This window comes from Lissotriton vulgaris, chromosome 4_1 (genome assembly GCF_964263255.1).
Source record: "Lissotriton vulgaris chromosome 4_1, aLisVul1.2, whole genome shotgun sequence".
NCBI classification, from domain to species: Eukaryota; Metazoa; Chordata; class Amphibia; order Caudata; family Salamandridae; genus Lissotriton; species Lissotriton vulgaris.
The window spans coordinates 176789780-176812658 of record NC_141691.1 but is presented as its reverse complement, the minus strand read 5'-3'; the positions used below and the strand labels follow the sequence as shown (position 1 = coordinate 176812658).

At 44.5% G+C, this 22879-nt stretch overlaps 1 protein-coding gene across 2 annotated transcripts in view; it reads right to left on the bottom strand.

Annotated features, from left to right (window-relative positions):
• SMARCA1 (SNF2 related chromatin remodeling ATPase 1) overlaps positions 1-22879 on the bottom strand; it is a 2209746-nt gene that overhangs the window by 454560 nt on the left and 1732307 nt on the right. For both annotated transcript variants that reach the window (XM_086918497.1, XM_086918496.1), the window contains one exon: positions 19496-19615. In XM_086918497.1, the coding sequence (XP_086774623.1) occupies positions 19496-19615 (120 nt within the window). The remainder of the gene's footprint in view (positions 1-19495; positions 19616-22879) is intronic.

Below are 22879 nucleotides of genomic sequence, written 5' to 3'. Positions count from 1 at the left end.
TTCCTACTCTAGTGGGGAGTCCCTTCTTGTCAGGGTAACAGGCATTAAGCAGAACTAAGTTCAAGTTTCCCCAAACCCAGCTCCCTTTAAAAACAGCGACATCAGGATCTAAGGAATTAATTATTCTAAACCATGCACCACAGGAGCCATTGTGAGTGAACGGGTACGGAAAGAGGGGCAGAACTCCCTTGTATTTCTGGTAGGGAGGGAGTCGACCACATATCCAACAGTTTGTAGCATTGTTAGTCTGATGGGAATGGTGTAACATACTAATGAATGTGTTGTTGCGCAGCGCAAGTCTGTAGGAAAGTTCGTGGGGAGGTAATTCACTAAAAGAATGTTCAGCAGACACATTGAAAGTAGATTGTTCACGCTTGAAGATAGGGTAGTATATGGGAAGCAATATACTAGCAACAATAATCAGAAGACTTAGAAAAAACATAATCAATAATGTCACTATACAGTGACTACGGAGTGATTTGCAATATGTACGTTTCTTGAGTTGTCTCTCTCTCTCTCTATCTCGATCTAGGGGATACATGTCAGAAACTATTTAACCGATTCACCTAGGGGAGGACTTAAACAATTAAACTGTCTGACTTGCTAGATCGAAGTTTCAATCTGTACTCCTCTTGGGGAGTTTTCTCTTGTTTCGGAATTTTAAAGTCACTAGGTTCGATGCAGTCTTTGGAGGGGGTGGACGAGCCTGTTTCTGGTTTCAGTTTGTTGCACTTTTTTATATGGCTCGTATGGATCCACCCCTTTCTGCCTTCCACCTTGATCGCGGTCCTCGTAGTAAGAAGGACGGTCTTCGGCTCTTTCCAGCGGGGCTCCAGCGGACTTATCCTGTCGAAGTTCCTAATTAGGACTGTGTCACCGGGACGGACATCATGCGGTTTCACATCAGTGTTGTCAGGGAAGGCTGCGGCAACCTGTGAACGACATGATTGGAGTGCAGACATCAAGGAGGCAAGGTAATCTGTCAGCATATTACAGTCAACATCGGTAATTTTCTTAGGCATGGGCGTCCCCCACATATTCGGTGGTCTACCAAAGACCACTTCGTACGGGGATAGTCCTGATCTCGAATGGGCAACCATTCTCATGTAGAATAATGCAACTGGCAGGGCGACTATCCAGTCGACCCCTTTCTCTTTACAAACTTTGGCAAGGCGGGTCTTTAGTGTCTGATTATGCCTTTCTACAAGGCCAGCGGCTTCGGGATGTCGGACACAATGGAATCTCCACTGATATCCTAGCAGAAGGGAAACCTGTCTCATAAGTTCGGATGAGAACGGCTGTCCGTTATCTGAGTACACGACACGAGGCAAGCCGTACCGTGGGAAGAATTCTCGAACCAACTGCCTGGCAGTGGTCGGAGCAGTGTAATCTGGGACTGGATATGCTTCGGTCCAACGGGAAAGTGCACAAACAATTACAAGGACATATTTGAATCCTCGACAACGGTCCATCTGGATATAATCCATCTGGAGGACTTCAAAAGGGTGATCGGGAGGATGAAATCCACCTTGCTCTACAGGGACGCTTTTACCTGGATTGAACTGACAACAGATCATGCAAGTACGCACTTTCTGTTTTGCTGCTGCTCGTAAGTGTTTGTTGTACCAGAGATTTTGTAAACTGTCTAACATAGCTTTCTCTCCTAGATGTGCCGGACTATGTGCTGTATTTATCATGATTTGAACCATTGAGTCGGGGAGAAACCATGTAGATTTTCCCTTCGTGACCCATCCTTGATCTGTCTGGATCCCTCCTAGTTCAGTCCATTTCTTTATTTCATCTGAAGTAGCATGTGTCTGGATATCGATTACATCTAGGGTGGGATCCCTGACTGACATACACTGTGTCGGTACTATTGTCTTTGTCACATCAGTAGTCTGGGTGTGAGTCAATGCTGTATGTTTTGCTGTCTGGTCTGCCAGGTCATTACCCTGGGAAACAGAATCTGTAACTTTTGTATGTGCTTTACACTTCATGACAGATATGCCTGAGGGCAGATGTATTGCTTCTAACAGTGCTTGAATGAGGGGACCGTGTTGTATCTTGGCACCATGAGAGGTCAAGAAACCTCGTTCTTGCCATAACATTCCGAAGTCGTGTACAACTCCGAACGCATAACGGGAATCAGTGTATATGTTAACATTTCTGTTCTTGGCTAGTATACAAGCTCGGGTCAGAGCGATGAGCTCCGCCGCTTGAGCAGACAGTGTGTCAATACGATGTGTTTCTTTAACTTCAGTTTCAGTGGTCACTGCATACGCGGCCACTAATTCTCCTGTACTTGTTCTCATGCATGAACCATCCACATAAAGTGTCAGGTCTGGATTTGTCAATGGAACATCGGTTAAGTCTCGTCGGGGCTTTGTTACTGCATTAATGATCTCTATACAATCATGCGGGGCTGGATCTGTCATAATTGTAGGTAACAATGTTGCGGGGTTCAGAATGCTGCAGCGTCTGATTTCTATGTGTGGCTGGAATAGCGTCAATTCATAACCTGTCAGTCGTGCTATAGTCAAGTGTTGAGTCTGACTTCTGTTCAAAAGAACCTCTACAGAATGTGGAACTTGTACTGTTAATTGATGTCCTAAAACAATTGAGTCGCTCTGTCTGATTGCTAAGGCTGTTGCTGCTACTGACTTCAAGCACGCAGGGAGTGCCTGGGCTACTGAATCCAATGTGAAAAATAAGCGCAAGGCTTATGTGAACCTGCTTGATCTTGAGTGAGGACAGACAACGCTGTACCATCACGTTCTGTAACAAAAAGTGTAAAAGGTTTGCTGTAACATGGTGTCGCTAAAACTGGTGCTTGGCATAAAGCTTTCTTTAGTTCTTCAAAGGCTTGTGTATGTTCCTGAGTCCAAGGAAGGACAGTCGAAGTCGCTGCCTCCTGTGTTGTTAACTGAATAAGTGGATTACCTAGAAATGCATACTGAGGGATCCATTGTCTGCAGTACGAGGTGAGGCCTATAAAGGCCCGCACTTCCTTTTGTGTCTGGGGTTGTGGCATATTTACGATTAACTGAATGCGATCAGGAGTGAGCTGTCTCCCGACTTTGGACAGCAAGTGACCCAAGTACACAACTTGCTGAACACAGAATTGTAGCTTCGAAGGGGACACCTTGTGTCCCTTGTCGGCCAGAAAATGTAAAACTGTCAGTGATGCTTGTTCACATTCGGGCTCACTTCGTGCGGTGATCAACAGATCATCGACGTATTGCAGTAAGGCGGTATTAACTGGCATTTGAATACAATCTAGTTGTCTTTTCAGTGCTTGACTATAGATGCTGGGGCTTTCTGTGAATCCTTGAGGTGCGCGTGAAAATTTGAAACTTCATCCATTTAAATTGAATCCGAAGAGGTATTGGCTCTCTGGATCAATGGGTACACTGAAGAAGGCGTTCTTGAGGTCAATTACAGTAAAGAACGTTGCTTCTGAATCAATAGCAGTCAATAGAGAAGAGATGTCGGGAACCACAGGGTACTGTGGTACAATGCATTTATTCAGTTCTCGTAAATCAATCACCAGCCGATATACTGGCGGTGCATTGGGATAAGTACGTTTAAGAATCGGAATGATAGGGGAATTACAGATATTGGAGTCGGTCTCTACGACCACTCCTTGGGCAATAAGCTCTTCAATGATTTCCAGTAAAGCCACTACAGCATCGGGTGGTAACTTGTATTGTCTGATTCGGGGTAAAACAACACCTGGTTTCAGTGTAACACGGTATGGTGTAATGTGCATACAACCTACGTCAGTTGGGCCTTGAGCCCATAAGTGATCGGGTACATCTTTCAATCTGACATCAAACTCTTGTAATACATAGTGACCCTTGAAATCCCGCAAAAAGAGTCTAACTCTTTCCGGGGAGCAACATATCACAGCTCCTAGAGCCTTCAATGTTTTGATACCTAACAGATTTTCTGGACATGATTTTGTAAGTAACAAGTCGGTAACACGTGATAATGGACCCACAGCCAGGGGGACTGGTTCTGATACCTCATTTACAATAGGCTGTCCTGAAAAACCAAGGGAAACATTCTGTGAGCCTGAGAGGGGTGCCCCTGGGACTTCGTCATGGCTGATTGTTGTGCGGCTTGCCCCTGTGTCAATTAAAAACTTTCTGTCTTTTCCCAATACTTGACTGTGTACATAAGGACCCTCTTGATCTACAGGAATCTCAATAAGAGGCAAGCCAAACTCCCTCTCTAGGCTGTTTCATGTGTATCGTGGATAATCGGGGTAAGCAGATTGGGCATACTGGTACATCTGTTGTGACACTTGCTGAGTCGCGGCAATGGGCTGTGGCTGTGGTACCGCTACCGTCTGTGCTGTCTGTGATGAAACATGCGGATGCTGTGTATTCTGCGAAGTTTGTTGCTGGACCTGGTCTTGTCTAGGTGGACGCGGTCTTTCTTTAGTTTTACCTGTTGATATATTATGTTTCAAAACTGGACATTCATGTACGTAGTGACCTGGCTGCTTGCAATAGTTGCATGTCCCTTTAACGGGAGCTGCTGAATTCTGGGTCTGAGTTGTACCCTTTCTTTGGCCGTCGGCTGGAACCGACTGGGCCACTAACATTTTCATTTTTGTGTCTTTCATACGTTTCTGTTCATGATCTTGTTCTTCTCTAATTCTGTTCTGATGGTACTGTAACATTTGTAACATCTGGGATGGCGTATTTGCTTGCCATGTACTCTCAACCTTGTATACACGACTCTTAACTGCTGCCAGGGAGTTCTCGACTAACTTTGATACAAAAAGGTGCGGGTACGACTCGCTGCTTGGTTTAAGGCCACTATTAATAAGGAAACATTTCTCGAATCTGGAATAGAAGTCACTAGTATCTTCATCGTGTTTCTGTTTACAGGCTGAAATTGCGTCCCAGTCTTCTTTTCTAGTTGTCAGTAATCTTGGCAGAACCTGTACTATTAACCCTGGTAATGCTTTAGTTTTCTCCCCAAGGCCTAGCCCTGGGGTACGAAGTTTCTCCTCGTCTTCTATTTCTGCCCATACAATCTTTTTGTCTCCCACCTCCCATTCTCGTTCCTTTAATTTCTCGTAGATGCCTGTGGGCAACAATACCTTTAACATTTTCATGATATCTTCATAGGTGTAATCTCCCATCAGTAACATGTCTTTCAGTTCTCTGTGAAAACCTGCGGGGTCTTTATCGTGACAGGGTACTAATTTCTTCATTTCCAATAGTTCTAACTTGGTCAGGGGTGTGTGTACATACACACGTTTCAGGGTGTGATCAGTACCCATGACTGGGTGCACTTCCCGTAAGGGGTTCTGACTTTCAATGCCATGCAGACGCTCCATATGATACATTTTTCTTTCTGGGGGCGGAGCGGGAACATATTGTGAACTTAAGAACGTGTTATATCTGTGCCGTTGTTCTAGAATTATTTGAATTAACTGAGTACTTAGGCCTCTCCATCTATCCATGAGTAGTGCTTCTAATGTATCGTGTAAAGGACCTGGATCAGAATGTTGATTTCTGTATAACGTGAGGAGATGCTGGATCATGTATACACCTGCTAATTTCTGTTCGTCTGGGGACAGGTTCAGGAATGTCTGTGCTACCATGTCATCATTGTATATGTTCGGATTGTCAGCCCATAGTACTGCTGACCGGGCTAGTTCTTGTTCATCCATAGAATTGAGTACATGGTACCCCATTCGTTCACGAAGCATTTTATCAGTCTCTTGGAACTGATGTTCAGGAGAATTCGGTTTTGATATGCCAGAGAGAAAAACTCTCTTGCTGTCTGGACGAATGCCTTTCCTAAGGTAAGTTCCCTTACCTACATACGCTATCGTATCTGTAGTCTTTTCTGGTTCTTCAGGTTCTTCCTCCTCCGAGGAGGAAGCTTTCTCTTTCTCTTTTTCGTGTATTTCTATCACTGCTTTTCTTATTTTCTTGTACATACTAGCTATGCAACCCCCTTTATCATGTTTTCCTTCGGATATATTTTGACCCCACTTGTTTAGTCCATCCATTTCATCCTGTTCTGTCTCAGGCCTGTCTCGTTCTCTTATTAAGCAATTTATGAAAAAACGTAGTATGTATGCTTGAGTGTCAACTTTCTGATGTGCCATGGCATCTTTAATACTGTCAGAGTCTTCCCCAGTCTGGACAAAGTGATATATTCTATCTAGGTGCTCTTTCATTCCTGAGAATAATATTAGGTAATCTGTAGCTTGTCGTAAGCGTAGTGATGCTAAAAACATCCTATCGTCTTTACCGGGTACTGGATCGTATCTGCAAACTTGAAGCGGTTCTTTGAGTATGTCGAGACGGGGTGATTGAAGTGAAAAGTGCTTCTGCATGTCCCTAAGGTGTAATCTGTGTGTTGCTGGCGGGGTCTGGTGACCCCCGGTCGCACCTCCTGAGGCGGAGGCTTGAGCATTATCTCTCTGTGGAGTCTGTATCTGTACTTGAATCTGTCTTTTAGTAGGATCAGGCGTAAACGGATTTGGTATCTTAACCTTAGGTGAAGGAAGTGGGGGAGGTGGGGGAACAGTCGGTCGGACGGGGGAACCTCGTTGCGGTAATGGCGGAATATGGTCTGGAGACGGGTTGCCACCTCCGTCACCATCAGTAGGCGGGACGCGGGCAGGTGGATTGGTGTAAGAGGGTGCTACATCCTCTAGATAGGAATTCAGAAATATGTCTTTAGTAGTCCTGTGGTTTACTTTAATTGGAACCAATGGTGGTGGCAGATTTTTCGGCATTTCTGAAGTGGCCTCAGGTGAACCTTCGGCCACCAAGTACATACCATTTACAAGATTGTTTCGTGCACGGTCTACTTGTTCTGACTTTACTCGAATCCCTTCAGCAACTAATTCGTTTTCTCGGGCTTTGTCTGATTCTTCTCTATGTCTATCTTCTCTACGGAGTGCTTTTTCAGTACGTTTATGCGATTCTTTACGCCAAAATTCTATGGCGTCTTTCTGAGATTGTCTGGCTTTCTTCTTCCACAATGCTTCTTCTACCTTCATGATGCACTCGGCATCCCATGTTCCGGTAACAGGCCATCTGTGTCTCTCGTCTAGATGCTTAGTATAATCGGCCCATAAATCTAGATACAATATGGCGTCTATGCCATGTTTCTGATACATGAAATTTCCAGGAGTGTCCCTAGGGGGGATAGGAATTTCTTCCTCTAGTATCCCTTTCCTAGTTCCTATCTGCTTTAACTTATTGAAAAACGGCATCTTGTTTACTTAGTACTGAATGCTCAATCCTTGCTACTTAATTCTGAACACAACTAGTTACACAAAAACACAATAATGCACCTTAAAAACAGTCACTCATACCACGACATTAATCACATGAAAGACATTTGAAACATATATGACTACCCCCTATACTGGATGTACTGCTAAACAGCACAGATACACTGCTAAGAACAGTGCAGGAACTTGAACATCGGATATACTGCTAAACAGTACAGATACACTGTCTAAAACAGTGCAGACCGAATTTGTGTACCCAAACCCGTCTTTACCGGATACATAATAATGTACCCGTCTAGATACGTCCCAGCAATGGTACTCACCGGGAAGCACGGAAACAGAAAGCCTCGGAAAACTCGACTGGACTGGACCGGACTGGACTCGACTCGACACGTGGATGCTTCGGAAAACTGGTGGGCCTCTTGACACCTCGGACCTTGCTTCTTTCGGCTAGGCTCTGGTCGGGATCCTCCGCGCTCCTCACCGCCTCGTCTGGGTGCTGATTGCAGTCTTCGTCACCTCCGTGGGCCAGAGGGAGATACAGGAAATCCTGCCAGTACGCGTAGTTTCCGTCTAACTGATGGCAGGGGACAGAGCTTGCAACGCACCAACCGGCGCGTGGGGTGGGGGAGGGGTCCCTATTCGGGCGCCAGAATAATGTGGTAAATATTTGATTTACCGTCCTAATTTCTATGCAGGTAAGTACTTAATCAATAATAACTCAATCGGAAAGAAAAAGGCAGAGTCTGTGGTGTTAGAGTTCTTAGGGGTTTTATTCCTTAAAAAGGAATGGTCATGACCGGATATCTGGTTCCTGCCACCACTGGGGTGCAGGAAGGGATAGAGCAATATTTTATTGACAATACATAGCTTATATACTTAAGTTACATTATAGAAACCAATACAGTAGGCGTAACAGCTGAGAGAAGCAAGATAAAACACACACGTGGTAATGATACGTAATTAGAAGGCGTGAACTAGGCGTGAACATAGAGGTGTGTGCTAGAAACGTCACAGGTAGGTGTCACAAGTGGGTGGCAACATAGCAGAATCTTGTAATGTCAGCAGAAATCTGAGGCCTGGATGCGCGCGCAGCTGCATGACGTGCGATTGACGTGAAGCTGGAGGGTGCAGGGGACTTGACATTTACACTGGCGGAAAGAGACAGAAGTCTGGCATGTCAGATCAACTCGTACCTCTATCATATCTGATATCTGATGTTTGGGAACCATATTATCTGGACGGAAAAGGTCTCTGGGGCAGAAGCTATTCTATACTGACTGTGAGTGCGTGTATAAGCGCCTAAGTGTCTGCATGAGATGCGAGGGGCATGGGCCTGCCATGGTAACAGAGGCTATGAATTACTTTGCACGGAGACAGTAAGGCCGGGCCCTTGCTCTGCAGCTGGGAGGATGTTTACTTAAACTAGTAGGCAGGAATGCATTTTCGGAGAGCGGAACAGATAATTCGAAGGTTGAATTCAGTCTTGGCAGGCAGCAGGCTGAGCTAAGCGCGGTGAGCCGCGCAGGGAGTAAGGCAGAGGTCACGGGTACAGAGGCAGCCTGGGCTGAGGCTTTCAGAGTCAGAAGGCAGAAAAAAGGCTCGATGGCAGAATTCAGGGCCTACTTCGCCAGAGCTGAAAAACGTGTAAAGTACACCACAAAAAGACATTGGCATGGCATACTTAGAAACGGACTATTCAACCCATTCAGGGTGGGTCTGAAAGAGGACATGTTAACGTTGGACGCAAATGTATTTGCGTCTTCATAGCTGGTACAGGAGGGAAGTTACATGCACTTTAAGCTGGTACATGGAGACGGTGGGGTACACGATAGGGAACATAACTTGACCAAAAATTTATATTTCCTCACCCACATTAATCTTCACAGTCTATTGCACCCTACGTAATCGGGCTTTTGAGCAACTTACTCTACTGAGTCAGCACTGCTCCTGTCAATAGAAACTATCTGCAGACACGTAGATGAGGGCCAGACGGTTGCTCTGGTCCTCTTGGACCTCAGTGCAGCATTCGACACTGTAGCCCACCCACTACTCCTACAGCACTGTAGAAAAGGCGGGCTGGATAAATTGGCTGTAGAATGGTTGGGGTCCTTTTTACAGGATCGAAGCTTTCAGGTGTCCCAACGACCTTATAATTCCAAAAGCATTGCGCTGGCTCAAGGGATCTCCCACGGCTCTAGACTAAGCCCTAATCTCTATATCACCCCATTGGCGGAGATTATTGAAAAATATGTCATCAGTGTTGTGTCATATGCGGATGACACGCAACTCGTGGTTTCACTGTCACAATCCTCCGAAAAGGCAGCCACCAATTTTTCTATGTGTCTAAAGGAGCTAGCATCTTGGATGACAAGTAACTGTTTAAAACAAACTGGCAGGAAAACGGAGGTTCTAGTGGTGGGAAAACCACCCTCGATCTGGTCCTCGTCTTGGTAGCCGCAGACTCAGGGCCCCTCCCCCAACAATCAGGTCAAGAACTTGAGGATGTGGCTGGACTCTAAGCTCTCCTTTAAGTACCACACTAGAATTGTAGCCGGGAACTTTTTGGGAGTATTGAAAGGGCTATGGAAGACCTTAGATGTGCTTCCCGTGGCAGCCAGGAAAACCCTAGTCCATGAGTTAGTAAATTCCCACCTGGACTACGGAAACGCTTTAAACCTGGGAGCAAGTAGCAAGTGTTTGCAGAGATTTCAATGCATTCAAAATGTGGCGTCTCGCCTTCTTCTGATGCTGCCCAGGACACAGCTATCTTTGAAAGCACGCAGCAGCAAAGAGAGGGTATTAATGCAAAACCTGTTACACCTTTTAAGCCTAAGTCAAAGTTTGTCGCAATCATGGCAAGGGATTCTATTGACGTTTTTAATGAACAGATAGTGGCACAAATAAAGAAGCTAAATATGTCTACAAATAACTCCAGAAGGAAATGCATAAATCAGGACAGAAAATATCATCAACTCATTGATAAAATCAAAGATAAGCATCAAATCATAATACGTAACTCCGACAAGGGAGTAAAAATCGTGTTATGGCCACTCAAAGATTATTTGGAGGAAGCATACAACTGACTCAATATATACACATTATTACAGCTTTGGATTGGTAAAATACCATCCAAGCCAACCTGAAATGAATAAAAGCAACCCCTGACACCTGTTTCGCTGTCATTACAGCTCTTCAGAGAGGTTTAGCTTTGTCAAGGCACAAGGGAGCACCCAGTATAAGTCAAAACAATACCCTTGCAAATTTAGGGCATCGCTGGTGTTGAGGGTGCTCTATACAGGAGCTACCTTCCACCTAAACTTGGGAACTACCCAGAGCACTCTGTTCATTTTTGCGTAATTTATGCGTCACTCTGTGCCTGCAAGGGTATTGTTTTGATTGATATATATAAATATATATACACATACACACTCATACACATACACACACACACACACACACACACACACACACACAGACACACACACATACACACACACACACAATTGTCTCGTTCTAGTTGGGACCATGTTTCCATTAAAAATGCTTTTTTGGTTTGCTAATAGTTTTATCCCCGGGTGATGATTCTTGATTAAACTTTCCACACTAACAATTAAGCCAACTCATCTCCTTCATAGAAGGTTTTCGGGTGATCTGTCAAGCAGCGGCTGAGAAAACAGGGGGTCGGGGGCCTTGTAAAATGCGATTTTCCTCATGCAATTTTCCATAGGACAGTTGAATAGCAATACAGCAAAAATGGATTGACGTAATTATGCAGAATTTGGCAGAAACCTCGATCTTTACCCAGAAAAAAACTAGTGACTTACCTGTAGACTATGGTTCTCCAGTATTATCTTTCATAGATTCACATGCTTGTATCTTCCCCGTCGTCATGGTGGGAGTCTCACAGTAACAGAATGATCACAGCAGTATCATAGAGTAAAAGACTGCATAGAAAATCCCATAAGGAACCCTAATATTTGGTAGCCAAACATCATTATTTGGTCCAAAACTGAGCCAATCAGCTGCCAGCTATGACATCACACTCCCCAGCAGAGCCATCATACCTCAGATTTCTAGCCCCAAGTGAGAGCCCTGGATATATCTAGAGATAAGAGGTCTACTTGAGTAACAGGGAGGTGGGCGGGCCGCATGTGAATCTATGAAAGATAATACTGGAGAACCATAGTGTACAGGTAAGTAACTAGTTTTATTTTCCAGTATTGAATCTTTCATAGATTCACATGCTTGTATCAGAATAGCGAGCAGTACTTGTTACAAGGTGCGTTGCTCAGGATAGAACCTCACATCCTCTGTGGGCTCTGCCCCTATTTTTTGCACATTAACAACCATAAGAGTAGAATGATTGCAAACATTTGAAACAAAGCATGCCTATGACCTGACAGTATGCAAATAATGCAAGAACATAGACATTAAAATACATGCATACATTCGAAAGCATATATATTTATATAAATATATAATTAAACATATCTTTTTTGACAAATACCTTAATGAAATAAATGGTGTAGAACTGCTTGTCCCACTGCTGCATCATCTCGCCATGCTGTGTCAAGACAATAGTGTCTAGTAAAAGTGTGCACATTTTTCCACATCGCTGCCCTGCAAATGTCTGGCAGAGACACTCCTGCAAATAGGGCAGTAGAAGCTGCAATCTTTCTGGTGGAATGCGCATGTACTCTGTATTGAAGAGGTTTACCAGCTTTGCCATAACACAAGGAGATAGATGAAGAAATCCATCAAGAAATACTAGATCTGGACAGTGCCAAACCTTTTCTTGGTCCAGAGAAAGCCACAAAAAGTTGGTTTGTTTTCCTGAACGACTTTGTTCTGTCAATATAGAACTTTAAACACTGTTTGACGTCCAGGGAATGTAGAGCCCTTTCCGCAGACAAAGGAGCTCTAAATAATGTAGGTAACACCACAGGCTCGTTGACATGAAATATGGAGGGAACCTTAGGAATGAACTTTGGATTTTTTCTCAAGATAACCTTATCTGGTCGAAATTGGAGAAAAGGTTCTGAAATCGAGAAAGCCTGAATTTCGCTGACTCTCTTTGCTGAACTGAGAGCTAAAAGCAAGGCTGTTTTTCATGAAAGAAACTGTAAATCTGCTTTATGTACCGGTTCAAAAGGTCGATTTCATGAGCTGTGCAAGAACCGTATTAAGCTGCCAAGAGACTGTTGGACAGTGCTCCGGGGGAAACACCGTGAAAAGTTATTTGAGAAATTCTCTTATGACTCTTTGAGACCAGAGAGATGGATGGATAGGATCCCTTCTATATCTTGAGATAGCTGCCAAATGTACTTTTATAGATGCATGTGAAAGACTCGCTTTAATCAAATGCAAAAGATACGGCAGAATTTGCTCTGAAGAGATATTAAAGGATGAAGACATTGAGATGCGCACCATTGACAAAATCTCTTCCATTTAGACGTGTAAGTCTTGTTCGTAGAAATTGCCTGGGATATTGAGAGAATATCTCGGCATTCCTGAGAAATATTTAAAGATTGGAATTCATGCTTGTGAGGTTCCAGGCTGACAAATTAAGTGATTTCAAATTTGGATGGAGAATTTGACCTTTGTTCATGGATATCATGTTCTGAGAGAATGGGAACTGAATCCTGGGTGACACAGACAGCTTGAGGAGATCAGAGAACCAAGCTTGTCTCGGCCACGCTGGCGCTATGAGGATTAAGTGGCACGGTTCTGATTTCATTTTCCGAATCACTCTCGATATCAGAGGGAATGGAGGGAATGCATACGCGGACATCTCTGTCCGGCACATTTGAAGTGCATTGCCCCACGATCCTTTCTGATGAAATCTGCTTGCGAAGTGTTTGCATTTTGAGTTGTGAATGACGCAAACAGATCCAGTGATGTGCTTCCCCATAGGAGACTTACAGAAGTTGACCTTGATCTAATTCCCACTCGTGAGAAACACTTGTTAATCTGCTGAGGGTATCTGCTCTTATGTTGTCCACCCCCGGAATGTGTTGAACTTGCAGCGAGATGTTGTGGAGTAGTAACCACCTCCAAATCTCTTGCGCTTGTTTTGAGAGAAGTTTTGACCTCGCACCCCCTTGTTTCAGTAGGTAAAACATGGTCGTTGTACTGTCTGTCCTGACTAGTACTGTGGCACCTCTGATTCTGGGTAGAAAATGCCTGTGATCCCAAGAGCACTGCCTTTAGCTCCAGCAGGTTGATGTGAAGATGAGCTTTGCATTCTGACCAATGACCCTGAATTTCGAGGTCTTGGAGATGTGCCCCCCAACCTTGAAGAGATGTATCTGTCATCATAACACAACTGTGACGCTGAGGTTCGAAGAGCAGACTTCTTGTTAAGTGTTTTCTGATTTTCCACCATGACAGGGCCTTTTTTTATTTGAGGAGAGATAGTCACTCGATCTTCGAAGGATCCTTGAGATTGAATCCATTGCTTGTCTAGAAGCTCTTGAAGAGGCCTCATGTGCAGTCTGCAATTGGGAAGTAAGGGGAAACAAGAAGACATCATCCCTAATAATGACTTGTAGATTCTCACCGAAGTGTACTTTCTTGTTTGTAGATGAGATGCTAGATTTATTATCTTCTGAACATGTTCCTCCGAAGGATAAGCCTTCGCTTGTCTTGTGCGGAGCATGGCTCCCAGAAATTGAAGAGACTGAGATGGGATGAGAAATGACTTTTCTAGATTGACTCTCAGATCTAGATGGCTGAAGATACCCATGCAACATTGTAGAGAGTGCTGGGTTTCCTGAAACGAAGTGCCTTTTATGAGCCAATCGTTTAGAAATGGGAAGATTTGGTGACCTTGAAGTCTGGCACCATACACTTCGTAAAAATCCTCGGGCCGACTTCAGACCGAATAGTAAGACTTTGAATTGGTAGTGGCGCCCCGCCACCATGAAGCGCAGACATTTTCTGTGATTTATATGGATCGGGATGTGAAAATAGGCATCTAAGAGGTCCAGGGATGCCATGTAGTTTCCTTTGCAGAGAAGGAGTATTTCTTGCAGGGATACGAAAAGATATCTTTTTGATGAATTTGTTCAAACTTCTCAGGTCCATTACCTACCTCCATGTCCCTGTGTGTTTTTTCTTTATTAGAAAGAAATGCGAATAAAAGCCTTTCCCTCGTTGATGACGTAGCACTTCCTCTATTGCCTCTTTTTGCAAGAGAGATAAAGTTTCCACCTTGAGTGGGGACAGGTGCCGTTGCTTTCTGAGAACCGGCGGTTGATTTGGAGGTGTCTGTATAAATTCGAGGGTATGGCCCTGTTGAATTATGTCCAGTACCCATCTGTCTGTTGTTATCGACATACATTCTTGATAAAATAGAGAAAGGTAATGCTTTTTGAAGCTTGAAATAGTGGCGGGCGATTTGTTGAAGTCACTGCCTTCTTTTGGGCTGTTGAGATTTGCCTCTTGCCGTAGCCTTTCCCTTTGACTGCTGATGATACGAGGTATTCGAGGCTCGAAATTGCTGGCCACTTGAAAACTGGCGATACCCCTAGATTGTAAGGCTGATATCTGCCAGATTGGTATATGGGTCTTTGATTATACTGTCCTCTGGACCCTCTCTTTCGAAAGGACTGAAATCTGCACTGTTGTAGAGAGCCCAATGCTCGCGCCGTATCAGTGTCAGCCTTGATGCCTTGAAGGCCTAATCGATGTGGTTTCCGAAGAGATTTTCTCCATCGAACGGCATGTCAATTATTTTCGCTTGGACTTCTGGTCTAAACGAAGTGGCTTTAAGACATCCCTGTCTTCGTAGTGCTACTGCCGCTGCCATTTGTCTAAATAAATGTAAATGTAAATGTAAATGTAAATGTAAATGTAAATGTGTAAATGTAAATGTATAGGCATTTATATAGCGCACTACTTACCCGGAGGGTCCCAAGGCGCTTCGACCGCTGCGAAACCCTTCCTGGCTTCCCTGAGAGATGGTCCCTTAATGGGTATCTCCAGGGTGAGACCAGGCATCCCCGGCGGTCTGATTTGAACCCTGGTCCCGGGCCGTCCTCTGCTCTCGGGTCTGCCGCCTCTAACCAGTGAGCCACACTACTTCACAAATAAAAGAGAAGACATATCCATTGCGATATCTATAGATTCAGATGCCGCTCTGGATCCCTCCTGTATTATGGCGGCTGCCTCTTCCTTTTTATACTCTGTCAGATGAGACAACAATGGAGCTATATCTGACCACATTTGCCGATTGTATCTACTGAGGAGGGCTAACGCATTTGCAGCTTTAATAGAGGCTGCCGCCATCAGGGCAAATCGCTTCCCCGCACCATCCATTCGTCTTCCCTCCTTGTCAGGAGGGGCTGCAGATGTTGAGACTGGATTTTTTGAATTGTGTTGTGCGGCCTGCATTACCACTGACTCTGGACGTGGATGCCCAATTAGACATGCTGGAGAGGATTCTGGTGCCCAATGCTTTTTTTCTATCCTAGGCACCGAGGCTGCGACCGACGCCGGATTTTTCATAAGTTTTAATCCTTCTTCCCAAATGAACTCTATAATTGGAATTGCTCGGATAGATTTGACTCCTCTTCGAAATCGTAAGGAAAACATTCTGCTTCTTGAACTGGAAGTGGGAGTTCAAATCTTTTCGAGGCCTTTTCCATAATATCATGGAATCCTCCCATATCCTGAGGAGGAGACTTTGCAGGGGACGGTGATAGAGACGGCGTAGTAGAAATAATATATTGATTCCATTCTATCCCAACTGGACTTTCCTAAGGAAGTTCTCCTTCTTCTGGTGGATCTCCGTTACTGTCCATCAAATCATCTCTAATCGTAATAATCGGGGGAGATCTAATTTTTTTAATTGAAGGTGTAGGTGGAGGTTGAGCCACTTGAGCTTGAGCTGGACTTGCTGCAGGATTTGAGGCTGGAGCTTTAGCTTCTGGAAAACGACGATAGTAGTCGTTAATCATATGACGTAGCTCCGTCACAAGAGAAATTGGCATGGAGACAGACTCCTCTCACACCTCCTGCTGTACTTCTTCCTCCTCCTCATAATCCTATGACTGCTGAAATGATTCATATCTCTTTAATTCAGTCACTGGACGATCTTGGAAAGAAAACACCTGTTGAACTTTCTGGTACTCGTCATTGTCAGTGTCTTGACTTTTTATTTGAAGCTGGGAAGGACTATAAGTCACTCCAGATTCCTCATCCTCTGAATGCAACTCCAGGAGATTTGATGGTGGTAGCGGTGAAATCTTAGTCCAACTTGTAAAATCCGTAGATTTCTTTGCCGTCGACGAGCCCGTCGACGGGCGAAAGGACTTCAGAGGTATTGATGACTTCGGGGACTTAAACGATGTCATCGAGGGGAGCTCCCATCGATGACGAAATACGAGATACCCTGGACAAAGTCATCGATGCCAACGGTGCAGTCGTCAACGCTGTTCTTCCCGTCAGCGGGATTGCCGACGAACCCTTCTTTGACGATGTTGTTTTCGTCGGCAACGTTGACGCAGCTGTCATCGTCGATATAGTAGTCAACGAAGTTGTCGCCGTTTTCACAGGAGTCAAAGCCGGTGAAACTCTTACTTTAGAAGAAGGAGCAGAAGACACCTTCCTTGATACGGATGACTTTTTTAAGGGAGTTTGAGGCAGAGAAGATGAAGAGGCTTCTTTTTCTTTGGTCTTTTGCTTTTTTGGATCTATTTTTCCTCAGGAGCAGAAGACTTCATCTTCTTGATAGATTGAGTATTAACTTCTTCCTCAGAGTATGAATCTGAAGTGGCCTTCTTCTTTTGAAGCCATAATAATAAATGTTCCTCCCTTTCTCTCAAGGTTTTTGCCGAAAAGGTTCTACAGTGCTTGCAGTCCTTAGGTTTTCCTCAGGATCTGCAGGGCCTGAAAAGTCTCTTTTTAGAGCTTTCAGCCTTAGTAAGTAAAAGAAGTATCACAGTACCTTAAATCCAGTAAAAAGAAACTTTCAGTTGAAAAGGTGAAAAGTTCACATAGGAACAAAACTGAGCAGAGCTTAGGGAGACTCCTTCTCACACGAAGGCGGTTGGAAATCTGAGGTATGATGGCTCTGCTGGGAAGTGTGATGTCAGGGCTGGAAGCTTATTGGCTGAGTTTTGGACCAAATAATGATGAGGTTTCGCTACCAAATAGTATAGTTCATTTTGGGATTTTCTATGCAGTCTTTTACTCTATGATACTGCTGTGGTCATTCTGTTACAATGAGACTCCCACCATGACGACTGAGAAGATACAAGCTTGTGAATCTATGAAAGATTCAATACTGGAAAAGCATGCTTTTTTATGTGGTGTAGATCCTTCAGTAGTTTTGGAGAAGTTAGGGTTAAAAAGTTATGATATAAATGGGACTGCCCTGTAATGCTATGCTTAGGCTTTTCTTCCTAAAATTGTAGTTGTCAAGGTAGCCTAAGTAAGGACAGAGGCATCACCTTCAATTTTAAAACGTTTAGTGGGGGTGCAAGTAGCACAACAGTCCCCAAGGAAAGTTTTTTATTTGCACAGAAGTCTCCTAGGTCACTAAATACATGACCCATGACCCAAGGAGAGGTTACAACTATATTTTAATGTAGTGTGCTTTACAAATGATTGATTGATTGATTGATTGATTGAATGCACTTAGAGGTGGGGCTGTGTGCTCTTCAGTTGGAGTGTGGGGACCCCTTGGGGTTGGTTCCATGGCTACAGACTTAAACACACATTTATACTTGCTTGGAATTAAAATGCTTTATTCAAATGTGTGTGATAATTATCATGCATTGCCAAAGATCACTTTGAAAATATGATCAACAAAATGGGAAAGCAGCCGGGCTATAGGAAACTGCACTACCTGGGTCAGTCACATGGTATACAAATATTTGTTACCTCAAAAGATCAGCTGCCCCTTGATCACAAATAGAAACATACACAGAGGGTGGTTGAGAGGCAATATGAATTATTAACAGGTAAAGCGCTGCACCGTATACAAGTTGAAAAACAATCGATAGTCGTTGGTTGACGCATTTGTGTATCTTTATTTCAAATACGCTTGGTTTGCGTTTTTTGGAAACAGCCAATGCTTCTTCAGGGCAATTAATGATGCCGTATGTGGCTTGCCAGGGTAATGGACATCATGAGTGTGGTCAGCGTGGTAGGTCAGTTTAAGGACGTTGGGATGAAAGAGAAGAGGCCTCAAGCCCTAAGGACCGCCTGTGTGTCCTAGTTAGTAAGATCCAGTTAGATCCAGTTGCTAGAATTAAACAGCCAATATATCTTCTGTGGATGCGATAATTTGTGTTTAGATCACAGTGTAGCATGATTAGACCCGTGTCCGGATATCATCATATACTCAGCGGGATGAGAAGCAATCTTTGAAATATGGCTATTGATAAATTATTGTTGTGACTTTTTGACAAAGCTAATAGGTCTGCTTAATATAGGATTATGTGCTGACCCTCTTTGCTAAAGCCAATAGACCAGCCTTTTATATGTTGGGGTTCTGATCCTTCGACAAAGATAGAAATTCTGCTTTTCATAAAATGACATCTCTTCATATTGTTGCTTTACATTAAAAGAACCTCAGAAATTCACTGAAAAAAACAAAGGTTAATGTGAAGTTATATTTAGGTGATATTGTCAGTTAAGATAAATGTTTTAAACTAAAAAAAGTAAAATTCACTAAAGTAGCTATAACTTACGCCCTCACAATGCACTGCTTATGACTTCACAAAGTACATCACTCATGAAATTTTATTTGTTTTGGTATTGCTAAATGGTTCTCAAACCTTTCCTTAAGTTAAGTGTATATGCTCTGTGCCATAGTTTCAAGGGACAAGATTCAAGCATGTGAATCTGTGAAAACTCCACTTCTGTTGAGAAACAAAAATTGATCATCTAGGGTATGTGGCTTCAACATATGCACATAAAGTGCAGACTGGGCGGGGTTTGTCATTTTTAACTGTGTTCACATTCTATGTAACGATGAAAGTTATTCACTGTAATAACAGAGTCCTTTAATAATGGTCAATGGTTTTACTCCTAAACATAATGCATCCTAATGATGTAACAACTTAAATATGTATACACTTCTATGTGGCTATTTTTCTGTTTGATGTCTTTATTTATTATAACTTACAAAATAAAATTCAAGATGTTTAGATATATAAAGTTATGATTATAAACATAACACAATGAACTTTCATATTTGTATGAAAATACCTTTTGTTTTTCTCGATAATCTTCACCTTCAAACTTGTATAAGCTTATTTCAGTATCCATTGTGAAGTTTCTGAGGGAACTTTCACCAAGTTTTTCTAACCGTTCTGCCATTTCAGCTGTCTAAAAAATGAATTTAATCAAATCATTTGTGATTATTTTAGGCTGGAGTATCAAATAGTATATCAAAAAACATTAAGTAGTTAAAATAGATGATTTAACATTTAAGAATACAGAGGTGATTAACAATGTCCTAATTCATAAAGACCGAAAAGTTGATGCGTATATTACCGTATTTAACTGTAGCAAAACATTAAGCAACATTTCAGAAAACAGATTACTGTTTAAAATTGCAATTGAGTGCTCTGTAATATCGAATAGTGTATTTTATTCCTCATAAACCAGGCTGTACGCAAACACTTTGAACAGCTCAACCTTATTCTCTGCTTGACTGCCAGAGCTGCACTTTGATGTCTCTCACACACACACACACACACCCATACACACACACACACACACACAAACAATATCTCCATACTTCCAGAACATCCGGGAAGGAAGGACCGCACTGGAGGTCAGCTGCCAAATTGCAATTTTAATTCCACAACAGACAGATGGCACAAAGTAAAAATGCTTGACGTGCTTCGGTCATCAGGACCTTGATCTCGGGCTCAAAAGGCATGTCCGTCATTCTGTTTTAATGTATAACTTATATGCTTTCTATTTCAATGCATAATTGTTAAGCACAGTAAAAACAATAAATCAAAAAGGACTGTTACAATTCTTGGAGATTTTAATCTGTGGGCAGGCAGCTCGCTGGACAATGCATTTTTCTCTCTCAGCCAAGCTTGTATAGATATCAACTTAGTACAGCTGGTGAACGCTTCCACGCATCGGAAAGGCCATACTTTGGACCTGGTGTTTGCGGACCCTCAATGGGTATCATTAGTGGACATCAAGTGCCAATACTGGACGGACCACTCTCTGATTAGGTTCTCCCTTTGTCCGGAGGACGCTACTTCGCGAAAGGCTGGACTACCTCTAGCTAAGCTAGAGAGACCTTGGTCCCGTATCCTCAACATCGCTCCATTGCCGAACATTTTAGGTGAGGACTTTAAGCTTGGTAATACAGTCGAAGAAAGTTATACTCTCTTCTGTCAGTCCATATCTAGCTCGTTGGATAAGTTGGCGCCCCTTCGGAAGTCACGAGGGAGGGTGAACCGAGCCAGTCCTTGGTACACGAGCGAACTACGCCAGCTCAAACTTGACTGTAAACGCGCAGAAAGGGTCTGGAGGAAACAGTACCTAGACTCTGAGAAAATCGCATTTAGGTCTGCTATGCATAAATATAAAGCTCAAATCAAGATAGCGAAAGCGACCTTTCTTGAACTCACTTTAAATCAGGCCCCAAACAAGGCACAGGCCCTTTTTAAAATCGTTAAGGACCTTGCTCACCCCATGTGTGTGGCTAGTGCAGTCCCCTCATCGCAAGCTCTTTGTGACTCTCTTGCGGACGCCTTTGAGGAAAAAATCCGTAAAATCCTAGCAGGTCTGCAGGACCCACGGAATTCCACCACTGAGGAGGGAGCTCCGGAGGAGATGGCCAGTCGACCCCTGCAGAGGGTTACTCACCTCTGTCAGGAAGCTCCGGCCACGCCCTCCAGTCGACCCCGACCAGATGAGCAGCCCCCCAGCTCGGGAGCTCCGGCGGCGGAAGCCAGTCGACCCCAGCTGAGTAGCTCTCCTTCCCCTCTTTTAGATCAGGCCCTCAGCTTGGGAGCTCCGGCGACTGTGGCCAGTCGACCCCAGCTGAACAGCTCTTCCCTTTCAGCCCTGGACTCGGCTCTCTGCTTGGGAGCTCCGGCGATTGTAGCCAGTCGACCTCAGCAGAGTAGTCCTCTTCCTCCTTTTTTGGGCCAGCTCTCAGCTTGGGAGCTCCGGCGAGCGAGGCCAGTCGACCCCAGCTGAGTAGCCCCCCTTCCCCATTTTGGATCAGGCTCTCTGCTTGGGAGCTCTGGCGAGTGCAGCCAGTCGACCCCAGCAGAGTAGTCCTTTTTCTCCTTCTCTGGAGCCGGCTCTCAGCTTGGGAGCTCCGGCGAGCGAGGCCAGTCGACCCCAGCTGAGTAGTTTCCCCCTTCCCTCCCTGAAGGAGTTCGGCGACTTAGCCCTGACGATTTCATCTGGTTCGCCTTTGGATCCTCTTCCTCCAAAACTATGGAAGGTGTTTCAAGAGGACCTCTTCCAGCCCCTGCATGCCATCTGCTGCCAGTCATTTGAGACAGCTATTGTACCAAGTTGCTGGAAGAAGGCAGTGGTATCTCCGCTGTTAAAAAAACCTACGCTCGACCCTGCTTGCCTTTCTAATTACCGGCCAATCTCCCTGCTCCCTTTTCCGGTTAAAATCATGGAAAAATTGGTTACCCGCGCTCTGTCCGGCTTCTTAGAAGGGAACACCTGGTTGGATGAGACGCAATTCGGCTTTCGCCTAGCGCATGGGACGGAATCCGCGCTGGTGACCGTGCTAGACAATCTGCGGGCGCGAGTCGACAGCGGTCGGGCAGCATTCTTGGTGCTGCTCGACATGTCGGCCGCGTTCGACACGGTCAGCCATCCCACCCTGATCTCTAGGCTGGAAGAATGCGGGGTCAAAGACAAGGCCAGGGATTGGTTAATCTCCTACTTGGACTGCCGTCAGCAACGGGTTTCGCTACCCCCCTTCAGTTCAGAGGAGCGGAGAGTGGGACAAGGAGTACCCCAGGGCTCAGCCATCAGCCCTATACTCTTCAATATCTACCTCCGCCCTCTAGTCCAGCTCATTAAATCCTTTGGTATCTCCGCATTTAATTATGCGGATGATACCCAGCTGGTCTTCTCCCTGGAGGGACAGGATGCAGTCACACTGGAGACTTTTCACCGGTGCATGCAGGCGACAGCGGAATGGCTCCGTCTGAACTCGTTACAGTTCAACGGAACAAAGACAGAGGTCTTGCACTGTTCCACCGATCGAGTTCCTCGAGATCTCCCAGTCGACTTCTGGCCTCCGTCCTTCTCAGAGACGGTGTCTGCGGCACAATCAGCGCGCAATCTAGGCGTTACTTTTGGGCCTAACCTGCAGTTGGATCTACATGTAAACAAGACCACCTCTACATGTATGATGCTGATTCGTATGCTGCGCAAGGTCCTTCCTCTCCTCCCTGAGCAAGCCAGACCAGAAGTAGTGCGTTGTACCATCCTAAGTCGACTTGACTATTGTAACGCACTACTTCTGGAGGCCCCGGTAACACTTCTGGGCAAGTTGCAAAGGGTGCAAAATATTGCTGCCAAACTCGCCCTCTCTCGCCCCTACCATAGCTCTTCTACGGCAGCGCTGCGAGAACTTCATTGGCT